Consider the following 19,265-nt stretch of genomic DNA (forward strand, 5'->3'; position numbering starts at 1 on the left):
GCTGATGCAGCAACCCAAGCAGTATCGTGTCTTCATGGGCTGACATCGTAATTGCCCATAGGACAAAGAAGACAGACATAACCTAGGAAGTCAAGCTCTTGTAGCACCATGGGGACACAAAGCTGGATTGCGCCTCTGAAACATGCTAGAGATTAAAAGAAATGTGTTGCATCAAGGCTTGTTGAGCTGATATCAAGGGGCCCAAAATTTCCAGGGCACTCCAGCCTTCCACTGATGTGCTGAATTTTATTAAATTATATATATCAAAGGATGGACATGAGACGGTACTGCAAAATGTGCCAATTTTAATGAACTGTCAAGAAGAACATCACCCAAAAAACAGTAGACAAGGCAGACCCAAAATATATCACAAATGCCACATAATTACATGTGCACAGTTAATAACATACATAAAAATTTAAGATGGCGATCAAAAGAAGGATTGTAATTTGTAAAACAAACAACATTTTTATTCAAGCTGATTAAAACCCTTTCCCTTCCCAAAGACAAAGCCACTCTTTAAGTCTATATGGCATTTCCATTTCATATTCAAAAGAAAAGACCTTGTTAAATTTAGTTCTTGACGTTGGCATCTTTTCCATCTGCATTGCATTTTGTGGGCATACATGGTGTTTGTTTGTTTTCTATCAGCACTCTTCCTATGGACTTGTACTCCAGCGCCCTCCAGTTGATCAAATTCCCTGGGGTGAAGTTTAGATCATCCACGTAGCGCTTGATCTCACAGGGTGAAAGGATGTAGTTCCACATGTGGACATCACACATCATGCCAACAAAAGACTGCTTCCTGTCAAACGTCCCGCCATGGCTATCCTGCTCCTGTAGTGATTGCAAAGAGTTAAGATAAAAACATTTACTTGCTGATTTTTCTTTTAAAAATCAATACTTTACAGACTTAAAATTAACACAAAATGTATCAATCTACAGACATTTCTGGAATTCATAAACTATGTTTATCAATTAAACTCACTTGTCCAAGGATAGCAATGGGATTTTTGATTTCTGATCCACCAACAAATTTCATAATTGAAGGCTTTCCCTCTAACCAGAGCTGCACCAGACCAGATTTAGAGTCCCATGTAGAACAAATAGACTGCCATGCGTTCAGTTTGTAGTCCTGCGCTCCATATCCTGTCTTTTTATTCTGAACATGGAGATCAATCACATCACTTGTAGCAGATTTGAATATCAGGAAGGCATTGTGAACAGAGGATGTGGACAGAGAGAATAGCGCGTGGTTTCGGCTGAGGTCTGTAATGGATCTGCAGGCATTGAAAGAAAAAAAGAAAAAATTAAATATGATGCTTTTATAGTCAGAGATAAAGTGAGTTCATTCAAGCATTTTGCACTAAAAACATTACCTGAGACAGACAGTTACAGCACTGAAACTGTGTGCTGATGTTGCCAATCTCACATTAGCTGTACTGGTTTCTTCTGGGAAGACGAACATTGTACCAGACAAATCTACAAAAAAAGAAGAACGCTAAATGTCCATGTAATTAATGAACAAATGATATAGCATACAATGCAAAGTATTTCAGATGTGATAACCCCAGAACCTGCTGAATCTACTGTTTGGTGATAGTCGTTTTACAAAATAATTAGGAACATATGGACGCACATGAACCACTGATTCTTGAAATCTGATGGGTTACGTATGACAACTGCTCCCCATGTGGCCACTTCATCATTTAAGATTCATGAATGTTATGAAGAGGAGGCTAAGCAAACATGCATGGTTATCAAAATCCCCTTTCTGTTTTGCACAGATTTAAAGGTAGGTTTCTCCTGCAAACAGAATAATTTATTCTTTACCTCTTTGATGTCAAGTCTGTGAATTAAACAAATTAATGTCCGGTTGGAATATGATAAATATGTATAAGTATAACATATTTTACAGTACACTTTTAAAAGTATCCTGTACAGTATAAAACAAAGTTGAAAAAAAAGAGTTGAATAAAATTCTATTATAATCTTAAAATATTTGTGCAACATGTAACCTAAAATGACAAGCATAGTAGACTTATTCAACATATGTAATTGAGACATACATTCCATGTTTTTCCAAGTTGCAATATATAGCTGTTTTATCCTATTCATTTCAGAAAGTGTTGTTTGCAAATGATAAGGTGAATGACACTGTCTATATGTGTATGTATATGTATTTTGAAATTCCCTCTTGTTTTCCCTTTGTTTATTAAGCATATATGTTCTACCTTCAGGAATTGCAGCACATGCTGTCAGCATCACCAGGAGAAGAAGAAATGCCATCTGATGCAAAGACAAATAAAGAGACATTAAGGAAAATGCTAGTGTAAATCCACTAAATCAAATTATCTTGAGACGGTATAACTACCAGTGTACACTTACACAATTGCATGACACGGTATACAGCACAATACAGATTACAAAAGTGCAGTAACATTAATTAATACTCTGAATGTATTTTGATCTTACCTTCAACTTTCAGGATGTTGTGCAAAACAGTGAATAGGAGCTTGTTTTATACCCTCACTGCTTATGTTAATTTACTTCCTTGTACACACTCTCATTGGTGGGACACATCATCATTAAAATGCCATGTGGAAACCTGCTGAACTTGTTTTCTGTACACTTTTCTGTCAAAAGCAGACCATACTGGTAATACAGGTAATTATAATAGGAGGAACATTTTGTTTTTGTAGAGCATTTTTAAAAAGGTATTTGGCTAAGGTCATTACACCTATCAACAAAATAATAAGTCACATCACCTTACAAAGTGTTTCACTTTATGAGATTGATGAACCAGCTACATGTAGCTCATTGAAACCATATGGTACATGCTGCTGGCAGGGCAATGAGGGGCAGCAATGAATTATCAGGTGGATTTTTAATGACATCAGACAATTCAAGACTATGTCAATAATCTACAAGATCATGCTGACAGACATAAGCATATTTGTTCACAAAGTTGTGTAGTCACGGATAGTCATAGAAATAGTCGGTCCATATATAGGATGGAAAGACCATTGTTTTTGGTTGATTGATTTGTGTTTTGATTGCCTCACCAGATATTACATCTCTCTGTAGAGGACTTCAGTGATGGAGGAGCTGCACGTTCCTCTCTCCACTGATGTGATGAGATCCTATAGTGACTGAGGAGAAGCCTGAAGCTCAGAGCGAATGTTTCCAGGAGAAGTGTATCAGATCAGCTGGAGGGATTAACCCTGAAGAGGGATCAGACCGAGACGACTAGACAGAGCACACTCAAGTCAGCCGGCGGAAAACTCTCTGCTTCCAGAGCTTCCAGACAAGATAAGATGTAGTTGGTGAACAAGAGAGAGAGAGAAACACTCTTCAATCACACTAAAGTTTACTTTAATTGTTACATTCTAAAATTTAAAAGATTTTTATATCTGATAAAAAGTGCTTTTTCACTCTCTCTCACACTCACACTCTCTCACACACACACACACACACACACACACACACACACACACACACACACACATATATTTATTTATACATATTTATACATATTTATATATACATGTTGGGAACTGGCAGGAGCAGGTTTGGTTAATATCAAGTATTAAAACAATAAAAAGCACATTTGCAGTAATGTACTGGGAAAAGGCCTTAAAAGTAAATTTTTTATTCCATTTTATTTTTTTTAAATTGACCAGAAACACAAGTTGACATTTGATTAGAATAACATGAAAGTCCACTGTTGGTAATGTAGGAGTGTATGTGTGGGAATACATGTGTGGGTTAGTTAAGAAAGAAAGGAAAACACTCAAAGAAATGCAAAGAGGATCCTCGCCGCCACAGTAAAGTACAGTAACTGTAATTTTATCACACAGAAATCCAACTGGTGAACTCAGCAGCCACTGGTCATTTAACTGAAAAAATACAGTTTTGCTGAATAATGTTATAATGTTAAAATAAGACTCTCCGTAAATTGACAAGCCCTAATGATGATGATAATGATGACGTAACCAGAATATTTTTTATGCATCGAGTTGGTCTTAGTTATGCTATCATATTCAGGCATCAAAATTTCAGGCCATTTTAGTGTTTTTTTTTTCCCTGTGGAGAAAAGCAAATCACTGGTTTGACAGGTTTGGACCACGGGGAATTTTTATCCTACCTATAACAGAAAATTCCAGTCCAAGAAAAGGCCTAACTACTGACGAGAATCAGCTTGTTTGGCTTTTTTGGCTTGTTCTTGCATGAGGCCTGGTGTCAGATGGCTCATCTTTGACTTCAAAAGAAGAAAACAAGATCAGACACATACCATTGCAATTACAGTACGTACACACTGGCTATAATTCATGTGTCAATGTGACAAGTGTCTTATTAGTGGTTTGCCTAATAGTATTTTTAAAAGAACACAGTGTACAAACACATATTTTGGATAGTGATTCACATGCTGAGTGAATAAGTCACAGTCTAGTGTGAATAAGGTTAATGTAGAGCAGCAGGGTTCACATGTGACTCGGACTCAGTAGTGACAACATGTGGGCAAGGCCGCATAGCAGAAGAAGTTAGTATGTGCAAAACAGAACTTTGTCAGATGATAGAGATGCAGAGGAGGGAAGAGAGGAGGATAGAGCAGCTGTCTCCATGACAGTCTTGTGCTACAAGAGAAATATGCAGCGTCTTTTTTGCCCAAAGCAAAACATTTAGTCAGAGGCATCCTGTTATCTAGCATCTAACAGCATTATCTGCACACACAATCTGCAATTCCTTACAGCTTCTCATGTTGTTTTGTTCTCCTATTACCAAATAACTGCTTTTGATATTAACCAATTTCCTGCTGTTGGGTTACGTGAGAGTGTGTGTGTGTGTGTGTGTGTGTGTGTGTGTGTGTGTGTGTGTGTGTGTGTGTGTGTGTGTGTGTGTGTGTGTGTGTGCGTGCGTGCGTGTGCGTGCTGATGTACAAGTTAGATAGAGTATGCCAACATTGCCTTAGGAGAGAATTAAGATGTAGCAACATACAGAAAAACTGTGAAAAAAGCTAGCTTACATTTATCATTTGCACTCATGTTTAATTTCACACAACTAGGCAACCCTGAAACCCCTATTATGATTATGTATGTCCAGCTATGAAGGCTCACTTCTATATGAGCATAAATAAACAGCTGAGTACAACTTTAACAGGAACACTTGCTGCAGCTGAAAGCAATCATTGTGCACTAGCTAATGGACACTGACTCTGAGATTCAACAGTCATGCTGAAGAGAAATTAGCTAATTTCAAACTCATAGTTGCCTTGCATTAAATCCAGAAAACAACTTTATATTTACTATAAAGACATTTGTGGTAGAGATCTTCCCATTCTTGTAGATTAAAATACATTTTAATCTACAGTATTACAAAAGTATTATTAAAGGATAACCTCTTACAGCTACTTATCAGATCCTGTTTTTTGCAGCAATAACTTATGATTCCACAGTAAATTTATTTTTCTAATCATGCCAGAAACAGAGTAAGTGAAGTCTTTAAATGATATCCAATATATTATTTACAATTTCCTTAATTAGGACATGTTATTGTTAAGCGTAGCTAGTTATTGAGCTACAGAAATAATTAATCACAATACAACTTTACAACTTCAAAAATCTAAAATATTTAGATCTTCCCTCAAATACAACCAATAGTCATTTGATATAACAGCTACTGTAGAACACTATATTTTTTACAATGTATTGTTTGAACACATACAACATATCACAAGGAATAGTTAGAAATTTGAAATACACTTATTCGCTGACCTGCCAAGAGTAAGATGAGAAGATTATTACAAATGTATTGTATGTCAGATTGCCCTAAACATGTACTGTTGCTGGATCCAGCAGTTGGTTAGCTTAGCATAGCACAGAGTCTGGAAACAGAGGAAAATAGTTATCCCAACTCTGTCCAACAACATCCGCTTTCAATTTCATTCTTTTTATTTATTCATTGCAGATGTCTTTGTCCTCAGCAATATACAAATGTATGTTAAATCCTCAATTTGCTGTTTTATGAGAAGTTATGCACCGGAGTATTTCTTCACCAGCAGCAGTTGCTGTTCCTTGGTGCAATATGAATATTTTTGTGACATTTGGTTTACTAAATATATGCAAAACTTATCACATTCTCATCAGCCTCTGCTGTATTTTTTTGTGATAATAAATAAATGTTAGGTTGACATTAACATTTAGCAAAAAAAAGAACCACTGTTCTTTACCACCATTTATTTATTTATCCATCAAATATTTGATTTTGTCATCAAAGATGTTTTGACAAAAACAAGTACATAGATTATATGAAATTAGAGCCTGAAGACGTTCAAATCAGGGAGTACAAAGAATAAAATAAATACCCACAATTATACATCTTATTTTTTGTCGTTTTCATGGTAACCTTGCAGCCTCTTACACTCAACCACTTACCAGGTGATTAAGTCAATTAAGTCCTTGAGAGTTCAGGGCTTAGGGTTTAGGGAGGGCATTGGGATTTGGCCATAAAGACATAGCTGTACTTGAGGATGGTTGGTAGTGTGAGCGGGAAGTATGGTCCTGCATGCAGGACCATACTTCCCGATTTTCTACAAAAAGTAACTTCATTTGACTGGCAAAAAAAGCACAAAATAACCCATATCATTAGGTTATCATCTAAGGTTCTCTGCAGACAATCAAAAACATGGCAGTGAAATATTCACACAATTGAAATCTAGTGATTAGTGTATGAACACAATTTTTTTTTTACGTTGCTCAGTAGAACTCTCAAATTAAGACTGGTTTGCAATCATCAAGGGAGAACCTTCTGGTAGACAAAGCATTGGCCTTGCTTCATTTCCCTAGAGAGTGGGAAAAACCCAGATCAGCCAGTTCCTCCAAGACCTTTTATAACCTGCCACCTGCTGTCTGTGGCCAATCAGGGAGGATCTCTGGAATTAGTGCCACTTTAACTCAGGTGTCAACAATCATCCCTCATTTGGAACCCATTAATAATCAAATGCAATTTCACAAGCTATATTAATCAAAGGTACCTTCTCAAGAAGCGAAAGCAAGACATAAATATTGTTAGTGAAGTACAGAAACAAGTAAACATTCCCCTCTTTGGAACTATACTACTTTGGAATTACAAAGGAAAAAAGTAGCGACAAAGGAGAAGTGCACGACGTCTTAAAGGGTCAGGCAAGTCCCCTTACAGAAAACCTGTGTGAGCTAAGCACATTAAGTGAACAATAATTTCTCAAATATCACATGTTCACGGCTCATGTAAATGTTGAACAGTGAGAGAAATTTGCACCTTCCTCAACAAACCAACATGTACTCAAATTAATTTCATATTGGGAGGGAGATAATAGGCTCCTGTTTCCTTGTTCTACCAGTTATAGTGTGTCCAAGAGCATAAGTAACTTGTGGGTAAAAACACATATCGTGCACTAAATGTCATGAAGAATTCACTCAGTATTTGTCTGTGGAAGGTACATGTAGATGCTAAATGGTGCCAAAACAGATGTATACAGAAAAGTCCAGACTCTCTGTGAGTCAGTTTCTTCTCATGAGCTTAATGAGAAGTTTCAACAAAAGTGAAGTGTCTGGGTAGCTTCAGAAAAAAATGTTTGGTATTTTATGTGCCCACATGGCTTTGTTAATTACCAGCCTCTGTAGCATTCTCATTATGAATGTGGATCCATGGGACAGACTAGTAGTTTTACTGATTGAGAGACTGCCAGCATCTGGCTGCACAGAATGACTTGCATGAACAATCAAAAGTCCATGTCAGAGTGTGTGTGATTTACTATCAAAGAACTGGGAAAGTGATGAAACATGGAGAAACTTTAGCCCTGTGCCAATATTCTAAGAATAGGACTGTTCACATATAAGGGAGTGACTACAAAGTATTGCTGTCCCATTGAATGAAGATATATTTAAGTGTCTAAAAATGAGATCAGTGCAAAGTGAAATATCAAAACTCATTTAAAGCTGTGTTTATACATTTTTGGCCAGTGGGGCAGGGGGCAGAGAAAATGTAAAACAAGCTGGCAAATCCACAGCCCCTATATGATCTTCATAAAGTTGTCATGCCCAACATGTTAAAAAAAGAAAACAATTACCTCCTTACATAATCAACAGGCATGGAGCACCATCACCGCCTTTCAGTTGTAAACTGAAAAGAGTGTCTGTGCAGCAAGACAAAACCAAGACAATGTGGTTGGTGGGCTAAATACCTGAGTAAAGATGCAGAGTGATAAGCATTACATGTGGCCAATTGATTCACTCTTTTATTTTTCTCTTGTCTTGGATTCATATCTGATTTTGAAAAGCTAGGAAATTAAAACAGACAGAAAATAATGTTAGGGATCATAATCACACAGATTGTAGAATGACATTTAATGATGAGTGGTGTATCCCTGAATGTTTTGAAATACTGGTGAATGTCACATTTTTATTTTAAAGCTACTTTACTGCAAAAAACAAACGCCAAAGTAATCTCAGATAACCACCTGAAGCAAATACATACTTAAGCCAAATGGTTGCATTTAGTCTACAAGCATGCCAACTAATTAATAACTTTTTTTTACTTTGTTAGTAGTTTTGCCATTCTGCCTCTTGACATTTCGGACTACCCATTCCTGCCTCTCCAGGGAGTAGCATGCTATTGTTCCCTGTACCATATGGTTTATACACATACATTTATATACACATAGTTTAATCTGGTCTCTACTAATATGAGGTATCATAGAGCTCTGGGTGCCCACTTACGGCTACAATATTCTCAACGCTGATAGGCTTTCGAGACACAGCGTCACACAGATTTTGCGTCAGAGTTGAAAAAGTACAACTGGTGAGTATTCGCATCATGCATTAGCATCCGTTCACGCCGCCCGGGGATATTTCGCCTCATTGCATAGACTTTGTATGTAATCTTGTAACGCAAAGAAAATATCACATCAGCATGATTACAGCATTAGAATCAAACATTTCTGCCTCTGGACAAACATTTTCATGTTTAACCACACAATAAAGATGACTGTGAAGAGATACTTTTGTAGCAGGACTTTATTGAGAAATATTTCAAACTCACTTGATTTGCGTAACTGAAATTATTGTAATTTTGTTTAAAATTTTAGTCACAGTTCTTTTGTTTATCTTCTATCAGCACTCTCCCTGTGATCTGGAACTCCAGCGCACTCCAGTTGAGCACATTCCCTGGGGTGAAGTTTAGTCCTTTCATGTACTTCTGGATCTCACAGGGGGAAAGGGTGTAGTCCCACATGTGGACATCAGACATCATGCCAGTAAAACACTGCGTCGAGTCAAACCCCCCACCATGGGAATCCTGCTCCTGTAGATTACAAATGCGGTTTGAGATAGTTAAAAAAAGCTAAATTGTACAATATTTTACTGAAATCTATACACTAGATACACACAATAAACCAATAATAAATGTGTTTATTTAGACCATTTATTATGGTGCTTATTAATAAAACTGTACCTGTCCTAAGATAATTATAGTAGAGCCACCGATGTTTGATCCAGAGCTGATAAACTTCTTAATTGAAGGTTGTCCATCAAACCACAGCTGCACCAGTCCGGACTCAGAGTCCCATGTCGTACAAATAGAGTGCCACATGTTCGACTTGTAGTCCCACCCTTTATATTCTGTCTTTACATTCTTGATATGGGGATCCATCTCTTTATTTGCTTCGTCCCAGAAAATCACAAAGTCATTGGCAGAACTGGGTGTGGCCAAAGAGAAAAGGACGTGGTCTCTCTTAAGGTCTGTGAAGGACCTGTAGGCATTGAAAAGACATTATCACGCACGATACTTTTCAAAGTCAGAGATACAATGGGTTGTTTTGTACATTTTGAACATTCAGTTTTACCTGTGACAGACGGTTACAGCACCAAAACTCTGTGTTGATGCTGTCAGCCTCACATGAGCTGTGTTGGTTTGTTGTGGGAAAATTAACATTTTGCCTGACAGATCTGAAAACAGACAGGGATGATTTATTTATTTTTTAATATCGATTTGTTTATCAGCATGGATTATTATTTCCAGCCATATGGTGTAGCAGTGAAAATACTTGCTATGATGTCAACTAAGATGTCTTATACAAATAGAGACACTACATACAGTCATTAAAAAACATTTTTGATATTCCACTTAGTTTTTTGGTTTGCTTATTGTTTTGCCTGGTATCCATTTGTTTTACACAAGTATATATAGGTACATTTTATCTTCAAATGCAGTAATGATTGAAAGTGGAAGGAGCACCAGTGTTTTGGCGGTCTTGAGTCAAGAAAATGTCCACAATTAAACACATTAACAACAGTTATGAAATCATTAAAACATCCAAGTTTGATATTAAAACATAATAGTCTGTTGTTTACTTTTCTGTTCTGTTAGATTTGTTACCCGTAATTCTTGTAATTTTGTAGAACAATGTTACTGAACATTTTATATGAAAATGGAAAATAATAAATGTATTATTTCAAATATTGCAGACATATGCTTAAAGACAACATTGGTAATATAAGTAGAGATATCTGACATATTTTGCCCAGTTCAGAAATCTGCTATTAATATACTTTAATTGACACCCGAGGCCTATTTGCAGGCCTCAGCTAGAATAAAGATTAGAAATACCTAATTAATTGTATAAAAAAAAAAAATTAAAAAAAAAATATTTTTTTTATTATATATTTTTGAGATGAGAATAATCATGGAACTATCAGAATACATGGTACAGGTTCACATAAGATAAGGATGGAACACAGCAGAACTTGGAAAACTCAAAAGCTCGATCTTGAAAAACAGCACTTTTAGGGTATTGTTTTTTGGAAAGTATGGGTATCCAAGACTTTTAATATGCTGGGCTCTTAGAACAACTGATATAGGCTCTATATACACAGCTATACATAGATACAGTGAAACATTTATGAAATATAGAGCATTTCAAATTAGAAAACTGATCAAATATTCCAATATTTGAATAAAAAAGTATTTTTTAAATTCAAAAACACTCTATATCACTTCTATGTATCACTCATGATGTTCAATGAATCAATAGACCGAAGATTTGACCTTTTTTGAGTGTTTTAAGCTCTTTCTATGCCCTTTTTAGTTATTTAGTTTAAGGTCAAATACTGCTTCAGACTCTCTGTTCAGGGCTGTATCTCAGCCCCCCCTTCTCCGATTTTCACCATTGAGACATCCTTCGAACCATAGGAGCCAATAGAATTGCCTGGAATTGAAAGCTAGATGATTGACAGCACTATTAGCCAATAAAGCTCAAAAACGTCCAGCTCTGAAATCTGATTTGCTGAGCTTCCAACCCTCTCAAGAATCCGAGGAGTGTCGGAGAGACACGAATCGAACGGATTCACACGGAGCACCAGCAGCTGGACAAACATGCAGTGGAAGTACGGAGATATTCCATTTTTTCGCTGAGATTCGACCAAAAGTAAGTACAATATTCGATGAAAGCTGTGTGACTTTTTGTGTTCGAAGCTGAATATCTCTGCGATGGTTTACAGGGGAGAGAAATGGAAACTATGTCCGTAATCTCCGTCAGGCGCTCGTGCTTTTTCATGCTGCATGTTCGCAGGTAGCACGTTGCTAACGGAGTGTAGCAGCTGTTTTCTCCGGTCTGTCCCAGTCATATCGAGTATGATTTATGATATTTTGTTATTTGTTTGCTTGGCTGATGGGAGATGTGTTTGTCTCATGTAGAAGTGACCTAGTTCATGTTGTTCCCAGGACGCTGAGGTTTCTGCAGAACTATAACATCACTATATTCGTTCTTCGTGGGTTCTCTGCCAGTTACTTTTAACACAAAACTCTCTAAGTTTTGATGTACTCTGCGTCCCAATGGGGGACCTACGGGTGTATAAGGTTTTAAAACCTTGAATTTGGAAAAAAAAAACATGTTTCTTTTGTCTAAAAGAGTATTGCATGATGGGTGTGTAAGCAAATTTGAGGGAAAAGGCAACAAACTGCTACAAATTCCAACATTTCCTTTTGTTGTTCCCTCTGTTAAATAAGGATTTTTTTTACCTTGAGGAGTTGCAGCACATGCTGTTAACATCACCAACAGCAGAAAAAACGTCATCTAATATATAGGGTAAAAGAGACCATGAAGACACTTGATTTGTTTTTGATCAAATTAAGTCAACACTTTTGATTTGCTTTTAGTACTCTATGTACAACAAATGAATTAACTCTGATTTACCTTGAACTGCTGGAATAAACAATGCAGCTGGAAAAAGTTTAAAAAATACAAATAAAACAAAAGGTTTTCAAATATTACAATAACTTTAAATTCCGATAGTTTGTCATGTGTAGATCTTACCTTGAAATCAGTGTCTGGATGTTGTGTGCAGCATGAACAGGAGTGTGGGTTTTATGCAATCACTGCCCCTCATTTCTGCCTGCATGTCTCTGTGTGTCTTTCCTTATCTACAATATTTTTTTGGCTTCAGATTCCTGTTGTGTAAAAAGCTGTTTCCCACTTTCCATTGAATCAACAGAATTTACAGTCAAAGTCCTCCTCATGTTGAAATAGTCACCTTATTGGGAGGTACTCCATGAAGCTGAAATGAAGTGAGGCATTTTTTTGTGCTTTTACATTTTCTCTTTCAGAAAGAATGAATCACTACAATAAGAAATATGAAATATTCTAAAAATGTAAATTTCTGTCTTGTTTTTACTATTTCTGAATTTAAGTATTCATATTGGTTTAAATTACTATACTTAAGCTTGAAGAGTACACTATTTTCTTACACAGTTCCCAAACAACTGTGCATGCTGTTGTGATTTGAATGTTTTCTTCTTCGTTTCACATGCATCAGCTGTACACAACAATGAATCTGCACACATAGATTAAAGGTTATTGTGTTGGGACCATGTGCTTCTGAAACAAAGGAATCGGGCCTGTATGTTCATTCAGAGGCCTGATTGCAGATATCACTCAAACCCCCAAACCCCATTTCACATCTAACTGTGAAATTCAGAGGTTGTTCGTTTGAGAGAACTCAGCACTGCTCTCATTCGAGGAGTCCAGGGATGCCGAGGCGGGACTTCCGGTTTTACGACCAGATGCCATCAATTTACAAAATCACCGAGTGCACCTGCACCGCTTGTCCCTCTAACCTCAGTCAAGGTAAGGAAGCTCACAGCAACATTGCTTGTTTTTAGAGACCAGTCTTCAATTCACAGGACGAATAACAAAAGTTTCGCAACCAAGAGAAGGACAATTTGCCTGCAGACGTGAAGAAAGCGGATTCTTCAGAGAAAGAGAAGGACACTTACTTAGGGTGTCTGGGCTTAGTTAGGTCATTGTGTGTTACATTACAGTCATTTAGCAGACGCTTTTATCCAAAGCGACTTACAATAAGTGCATTCAACATTGGTAATCAAAAGAACTACGAGTCACCAGAAGTACATTTCCTTTTCCAAACAAGCATCTAAGAGCATGAAGCAGAGCATAACTCAGAGCCAAAGTACAGTGCAGAAACAAGAAAAACAGTTAGTGCTATAAGTAATACGAATACAATAAGTGCAACAAGCTAGTATGAATACAATAAGTGCTAAGTGGAAGGCTCAGGGTAGCACTTCCTGAAGAGGTGGGTTTTCAGCCTGCGCCGAAAGATGGGCAGCGACTCCGCTGCCCTGACGTCAGTGGGAAGTTCATTCCACCACTGTGGGCCCAGGACAGAAAACAGCCGTGACCGGGTCGATTGGCCGCCAGGACCTCTGAGCGACGAGGCAACCAATCGCCCCGAGGCAGCAGAGCGAAGTGGTCGGGCGGGGGTGTAGGGCTTGACCATGGCCTAGAAATACGAAGGAGCTGTTCCTTTCACTGCCCTGTAGGCTAGCACCAGAGTCTTAAACTGGATGCGAGCTCTTACAGGTAGCCAGTGTAGAGAACGGAGAAAGGAAGTTGTGTGGGAGAACTTGGGGCGATTGAACACCAGGCGAGCTGCGGCTTTCTGGACAAGCTCCAGAGGTCTGATGGCTGACGCCGGGGGCTCTGGCAAGTAGAGAGTTGCAGTAGTCCAGGCGGGAGATGACAAGAGCCTGGATGAGAACCTGCGCCGTCTCGTCAGTGAGGAAGGGACGAATCCTCCTGATGTTGCAGAGCAGGAATCTGCAGGAGCGTGTAATGGATGAAATGTTTGCAGAGAATGACAGTTGGTCATCCAGGGTCACACCCAGGTTCCTCGCAGTCCGAGTTGGCATCACCACGGTAGAGTGCAGAGCCTGAGACGCCCATCCCCTCGAGGGCGGAGAGGAGGATTTGATGGTTCACAGTGTCAAACGCTGCAGACAAGTCCGGGAGAATCAGGACAGAGGAGAGAGAGTTAACTCTCACGGCATGAAGCGACTGTCACCGCAAGGAGGGCCATCTCTGTCGAGTGACCCACTTTGAACCTGGACTGGTGGGGGTCCAAAAGGCTGTTTAGGTGGAGATAGGAAGACAGTTGGTTAAAGACAGCACGTTCAAGTGTTTTGGATAGAAAGGGTAGAAGAGAAACCGGTCTGAAGTTCTTGACATCAGAGGGGTCAAGTGATGGTTTCTTCAGAAGGGGGGTGACTCTGACAGTCTTGAAGGCCGTGGGAAAGCATCCTGAAACAAAAGATGTGTTGATGAGGTGGGTGAGGAAAGGAAGGAGTTCAGTCGCAATAGACTGAAGAAGAGGGGAAGGGATCGCGTCAAGGGAGCATGTGGTGGGGCGGTTAGACGTAACAAGGTTGAGGACCTTGTTAGGGGAGAGAGGAGCCAGATGGGGCGTGGAGATGGGAGGAAGAGCTGTGTGGGCAGGATTGGACAGGGAGAGAGGGGCTGAGAGAAGGAGGATCTGATATCGTTTACCATCTTGTCAAAGAAGTTGGCGAAATCATCAGGGAGAAGGGAGGAAGTAGCAGGAGGGGGTGGGGGTTGGAGGAGTGAAGTGAAAGTTTCAAAGAGTTTTTTAGGATTGGAAGCAGAGGTTAGGATTTTAGAGCGGAACAACGCAGCTTTAGCTGTAGATAGAGAGGAGGAAAAAGTGGAAAGAAGAGCTTGGAAGTTAAGAAGGTCCTCCGGGAGTTTGCCTTTTCTCCATTTACGCTCAGCCTCTCTTAGGCTCCGTCTATCAGTACGCACTGAGTCCGACAGCCACGGGGCAGGTGGAGTTGGGCGTGCAGGCCTGGAGGTGAAGGGACAGAGTTTGACCAAAGAAGAAGTAAGGGTGGAGAGGAGAAGATCAGTAGCAGTGTCAGGGGATAGGAGAGAGAAGGATTCAGGGTCAGGGAGAGCAGAGGTGACAGAAGAGGAAAGATCAGCAGGGGAGAGGGAGCGGAGATGACTCCGGGTAGAAACCATGTGGGTAGGTGGAGGAAGTGATGGGGCAGAGGATAGGGAGACGGAGTGGGACATGAAATAGTGGTCAGAGAGCTGGAGGGGAGTGACAGAGAGGTTAGCAGTAGAACAGTGCCTAGTGAAGATAAGATCCAGCTGGTTGCCGGCCTTTTGGGTAGGAGGAGAAGAAGAGTGGTAAAGGTCAAAGGAGGAGAGGAAGGAAAGAAGAGGTTCAAGCTTATCGGTCTGGATGTTGAAGTCATTTAGCAGGATGAGCGCCGAGCCATCGTCATGGAAGTGAGAGACTAATGTGTCAAGCTCCTCCAGGAACTCACCAAGAGGCCCTGGTGGGCGATACACAACAGCAATGATGAGCTTGACTGGATAAGTGACAGTAACAGCATGAAATTCGAAAGAGGACGGGGAGAACTGAGGAACACAGACAAGAGAGTATTTCCATTTTGGGGAAATTAGCAGGCCAGTACCACCACCCCGCCTCGCAGCTCTGGGAGTGTGAGAGAAAGAGTACACATCTGACAGAGCTGCGGATGTGGTGGTGTTTTCTGGTGTGATCCAGGTCTCAGTTAGAGCAAGAAAGTTAAGGGAGAGCAAGGAAGCGTACTGATTGCTCATTGTCTGCCAGGAGTGGAAGCACTGCCTTTGCAATCAGCAAGCAAGGCTTGCTCAAACAAGCAGTTTCAAACAAGCAGAAACTCAGACAGCACTTCACAACTGAGGCCACTGAGACAGGCCTAAGTACAGCTATCGAGACAGTTTAAAGCAAGTTAGTTTAAAGCAGGCCTAAGTACAGCTATCAAGACACTTTAGTTTAAAGCAAGAACAAGATACTTATCAAATGCAGGTGAGTTTAGAAGTTCAGCTGGTCCACCAGGAGATGGATACACTGAAGTTAAAACTCAAACTGGATTACTTATGTCCTTGAGAGGTGGAAGCTCCGCCTTTGCAATCAGCAAGCAAGGCTTGCTCAAACAAGCAGTGTGTTTCATTGTCTTGTTAGTGTTTTGCTTACGGTGTAAATGACTCTTAAGAGGTTTTGTTAATAAGGTGAATATTTCCTACAAACCGTTATTTGCTAGTTACCTAAGATAATCACTTCCTGCTAATTTATATTTTGTAAGTGCCTTTTTATGTTTTGGGTCCTTTATTTTGAAGTCCTGGCGAAACCGGAAGCAGATACCAATCATGTTAGAGTATAGTAACTTGACTTCCCATAAAGAAAAGTAAGATAATTGATGGTGTAGACTAAAAGAAAAGTGTTCATAAGATATTCCTCTGCAATACGAATGTCTTCACTAACATTTAAGCACCTAGCTGAACGGGAAGTAGGTATTGTGTGTGTTTATTGTGTGTTTGCTGTATTACTGTTTCAACTGGATGCTAATGTTAGCTTAATGGGTATGGCTAAATGACTATAGGTACATCCCAAGGCCAAATCCCAATGTCCCCCCTTACGGACTCACAGACTTTGAGGCTCGCTCCCGCGAAGTCCGTGAGGGTTTAGGGATGTCCTACTGTCAAATCATCAAGTGTTTGAGGGCTCTCTGGCAGACATTTTGAGCCCTTTATGAACCCTTTCCGTAAGTCAGCATAGTATGCTGACTTAGCCTAAGGGAATTACCCACAAGTCATAGCAACGTGACGTTAAACACGGGGTAACCAGTGGACGCATGGAGACATTAAAAAAAAAGGTAAACAAAGAGGACTGCTCACGTGTGTTGAGCCTGTCTTATTATACTTACACAGAAACATTAAGGGATGGAACGAAAAATAAACTTCAATATTTGATTTTGTCATTGAAGATGTTTTGACAAAAACAAGTACATAGATTATATGAAATGACCTCATCTTGTGAGGAAAGAGCCTGAAGACGTTCAAATCAGGGAGTACAAAGTATAAAATACATACCCACAATTTTTCATCTTATGTTTTCATGGTAACGTGATATGTTGCAGCAGAGTGTTGTCCCATTCATATTTACACCATTTCGAGCGCTTGCAGCCTCTCACACTCAACCACTTACCAGGTGACGTCAATTAAGTCCTTGAGGGTTCAGGGCTTAGGGTTTAGGGCGGACATTGGGGTGTGGCCCAAGTCTCTTATTTGTCATTTTCTCACTCCTCGCTTGAACCGGAAGTTGTTCAGCGCCGCCATAGTGACAGCCGTCCCAAAGCTCTTATTTCTGCTCTGAGGATCGAGGAGGGATCTGCTGCAAACTAACTTAATTTATAGTTTGGCTATTGGTCCCTGTTCTCAGGGTGGTGCCCAGTTATTATTAATTGTTAATAATCTTACTGACATTAATAATTATATTGATGTCAGTAATTTAGTTTTTCATATTTGCTGATAACTCAAACACGTTCCTTTTCATTCCCAACAGTTGATCACTCATGAGTAATACATAACAGTTATCAGAGATGTTTCATGTTTTCTGCATTCACCTATGGATCAGATAAAATTACTTGACACTTTATAACATCTATAGCCAATCTGTACTCTCACATTTTATGGGTATTGTTTGTGAAGTATAGTGTAAATGTAGTAGCAATGCAATTTTCTAGTCTATTTCTTTGCATTTGTGCCTGTTTGGAGTTTTCCTTCATTGCACCAAGGTGGGTTAGCTGAGATTATTTTTATTTTTTTACTTGTTTTAGCACGAAATTGTATGCTGTGTTGCATGTTTAACCACACCTGACAATCATGTCAAGATGCACTAAATAGACCCTATCATTTTTTATTATTAAAAGAACAAACCTGGAAAGATGCTCATACATAAAACAGAAGAGAGGGATGCATAAAGTATTACTTTTTATTGTTGAAAAACAATTAAGATAAAATGTTGTCATCTTTTTTATTACTGAAGACCGATTTCACTTCATATACTTCTGGATCTCACAGAACAAAAGCATGTGGTCCCACATGTGGACATCAGACATCATGCCAACACTAACAAAAAAAAATCAAACTTGTAGCCTAACCCATACCCTGAAAAGGGGTTTGACGGAAAGTATTTTAGAACTTAGTTTTTTACCATGATTATCATTTTTGCCCATGAATTGAAGATAAAAATCAAATATATTAAAAATAAATTGTGAAAGTTCTACAGTATTTCTGAAACAAACAGAAAAATAGGAACTATACACTTGCAAATGTATGTGCATGTCCTAACATATTCACGTATTCTCTTAGACTGGCAGGGATTGCTGCTTTAGCCAGCCCACTGAGCCAGTTGAGATTTGACTCAAAGTTTGCAAATAGTGAAATTGTTCAATATGCATATAGAGTTTATAGCAGATGGTTCTCTGTCAAGGCATTTCCATTAGTAGGAGAAAACTCAAAAACATGATTCACAAAATGCAGCATAATCATTCATTATTACAATTTAAGTTGTTTATTTTTAAAGTGATTGACACCATGTGGTGAGTATTTTTGTTTGAGGCATGTTTTCTTTATTGTTCCTGCACTACAGGTGTGTGTGCAGTGTGTGTGTGTGCTGTGTTTTGAATGCATTCATGCATGGGGCAACATACTGCATGTCTTCATGCCTGCTTGTCCAAGTGTATCGTTTAATGATTGATCATGTGTCACCAACAACTACCAGTTACCAGTTCTATGCTTTCTTCACCCCCTTCATGATCAACTAAAATGACTTGCTGCAGCACAACATCAAGGGCCTATCTATAGTGTCACATCCAAATATTATATCCTCTCTGCAAAGGACTTTAGTGATGGAGGAGTCTGCACGCTCCTCTCTCCACTGATGGGATGAGATCCTGTAGTGACTGGGGAGATCCTGAAGCTCAGAGCAAATGTTTCCTGGAGAACTGCATCAGATCAGCCAGAGGGATGAACCCTGGAGTGGGATCAGACCGGGACCACTAGACAGAGCACACTCAACTCTGCGGGG

General features: G+C 39.2%; 2 protein-coding genes across 2 annotated transcripts; both read right to left on the minus strand.

Annotated features, from left to right (window-relative positions):
• Positions 1-573: 573 nt before the first annotated feature.
• Positions 574-2,289, minus strand: LOC137891071 (C-reactive protein-like). The gene is made up of 4 exons (XM_068735495.1): positions 2,235-2,289; positions 1,380-1,482; positions 989-1,280; positions 574-837 (listed from the first exon to the last, which is right to left on the minus strand). The coding sequence occupies exons 1-4, from the start codon at positions 2,287-2,289 to the stop codon at positions 574-576; spliced, it is 714 nt and encodes a 237-aa protein (XP_068591596.1).
• A 6,746-nt stretch (positions 2,290-9,035) lies between these two features.
• LOC137891627 (C-reactive protein-like) lies at positions 9,036-12,429 on the minus strand. Its single transcript, XM_068736347.1, has 6 exons — positions 12,350-12,429; positions 12,230-12,256; positions 12,055-12,109; positions 9,881-9,983; positions 9,490-9,787; positions 9,036-9,339 (listed from the first exon to the last, which is right to left on the minus strand). The coding sequence occupies exons 3-6, from the start codon at positions 12,107-12,109 to the stop codon at positions 9,121-9,123; spliced, it is 675 nt and encodes a 224-aa protein (XP_068592448.1). The 5' UTR covers positions 12,230-12,256; positions 12,350-12,429; the 3' UTR covers positions 9,036-9,120.
• Positions 12,430-19,265: the final 6,836 nt, after the last annotated feature.

This window comes from Cebidichthys violaceus, unplaced genomic scaffold (assembly GCF_023349555.1).
Source record: "Cebidichthys violaceus isolate CVI_PGR_0920_01 unplaced genomic scaffold, fCebVio1.0.p SCAF_7, whole genome shotgun sequence".
Lineage (NCBI taxonomy): Eukaryota > Metazoa > Chordata > Actinopteri > Perciformes > Stichaeidae > Cebidichthys > Cebidichthys violaceus.

Bases quoted from the DNA above. Each gene is read 5' to 3' on its own strand.
- LOC137891071 (XM_068735495.1), bottom strand. From the start codon at position 2,289: ATGGCATTTCTTCTTCTCCTGGTGATGCTGACAGCATGTGCTGCAATT. The intron at 1,281-1,379 runs GTAATGTTTTTA...CAATGCCTGCAG, and splicing joins GCTGTAACTGTCTGTCTCAG to ATCCATTACAGACCTCAGCC. The intron at 838-988 runs GTGAGTTTAATT...CAATCACTACAG, and splicing joins CCATTGCTATCCTTGGACAA to GAGCAGGATAGCCATGGCGG.
- LOC137891627 (XM_068736347.1), bottom strand. From the start codon at position 12,109: ATGACGTTTTTTCTGCTGTTGGTGATGTTAACAGCATGTGCTGCAACT. The intron at 9,984-12,054 runs GTAAAAAAAATC...GTCTGTTTTCAG, and splicing joins ATGTGCTGCAACTCCTCAAG to ATCTGTCAGGCAAAATGTTA. The intron at 9,340-9,489 runs GTACAGTTTTAT...TGTAATCTACAG, and splicing joins CTATAATTATCTTAGGACAG to GAGCAGGATTCCCATGGTGG.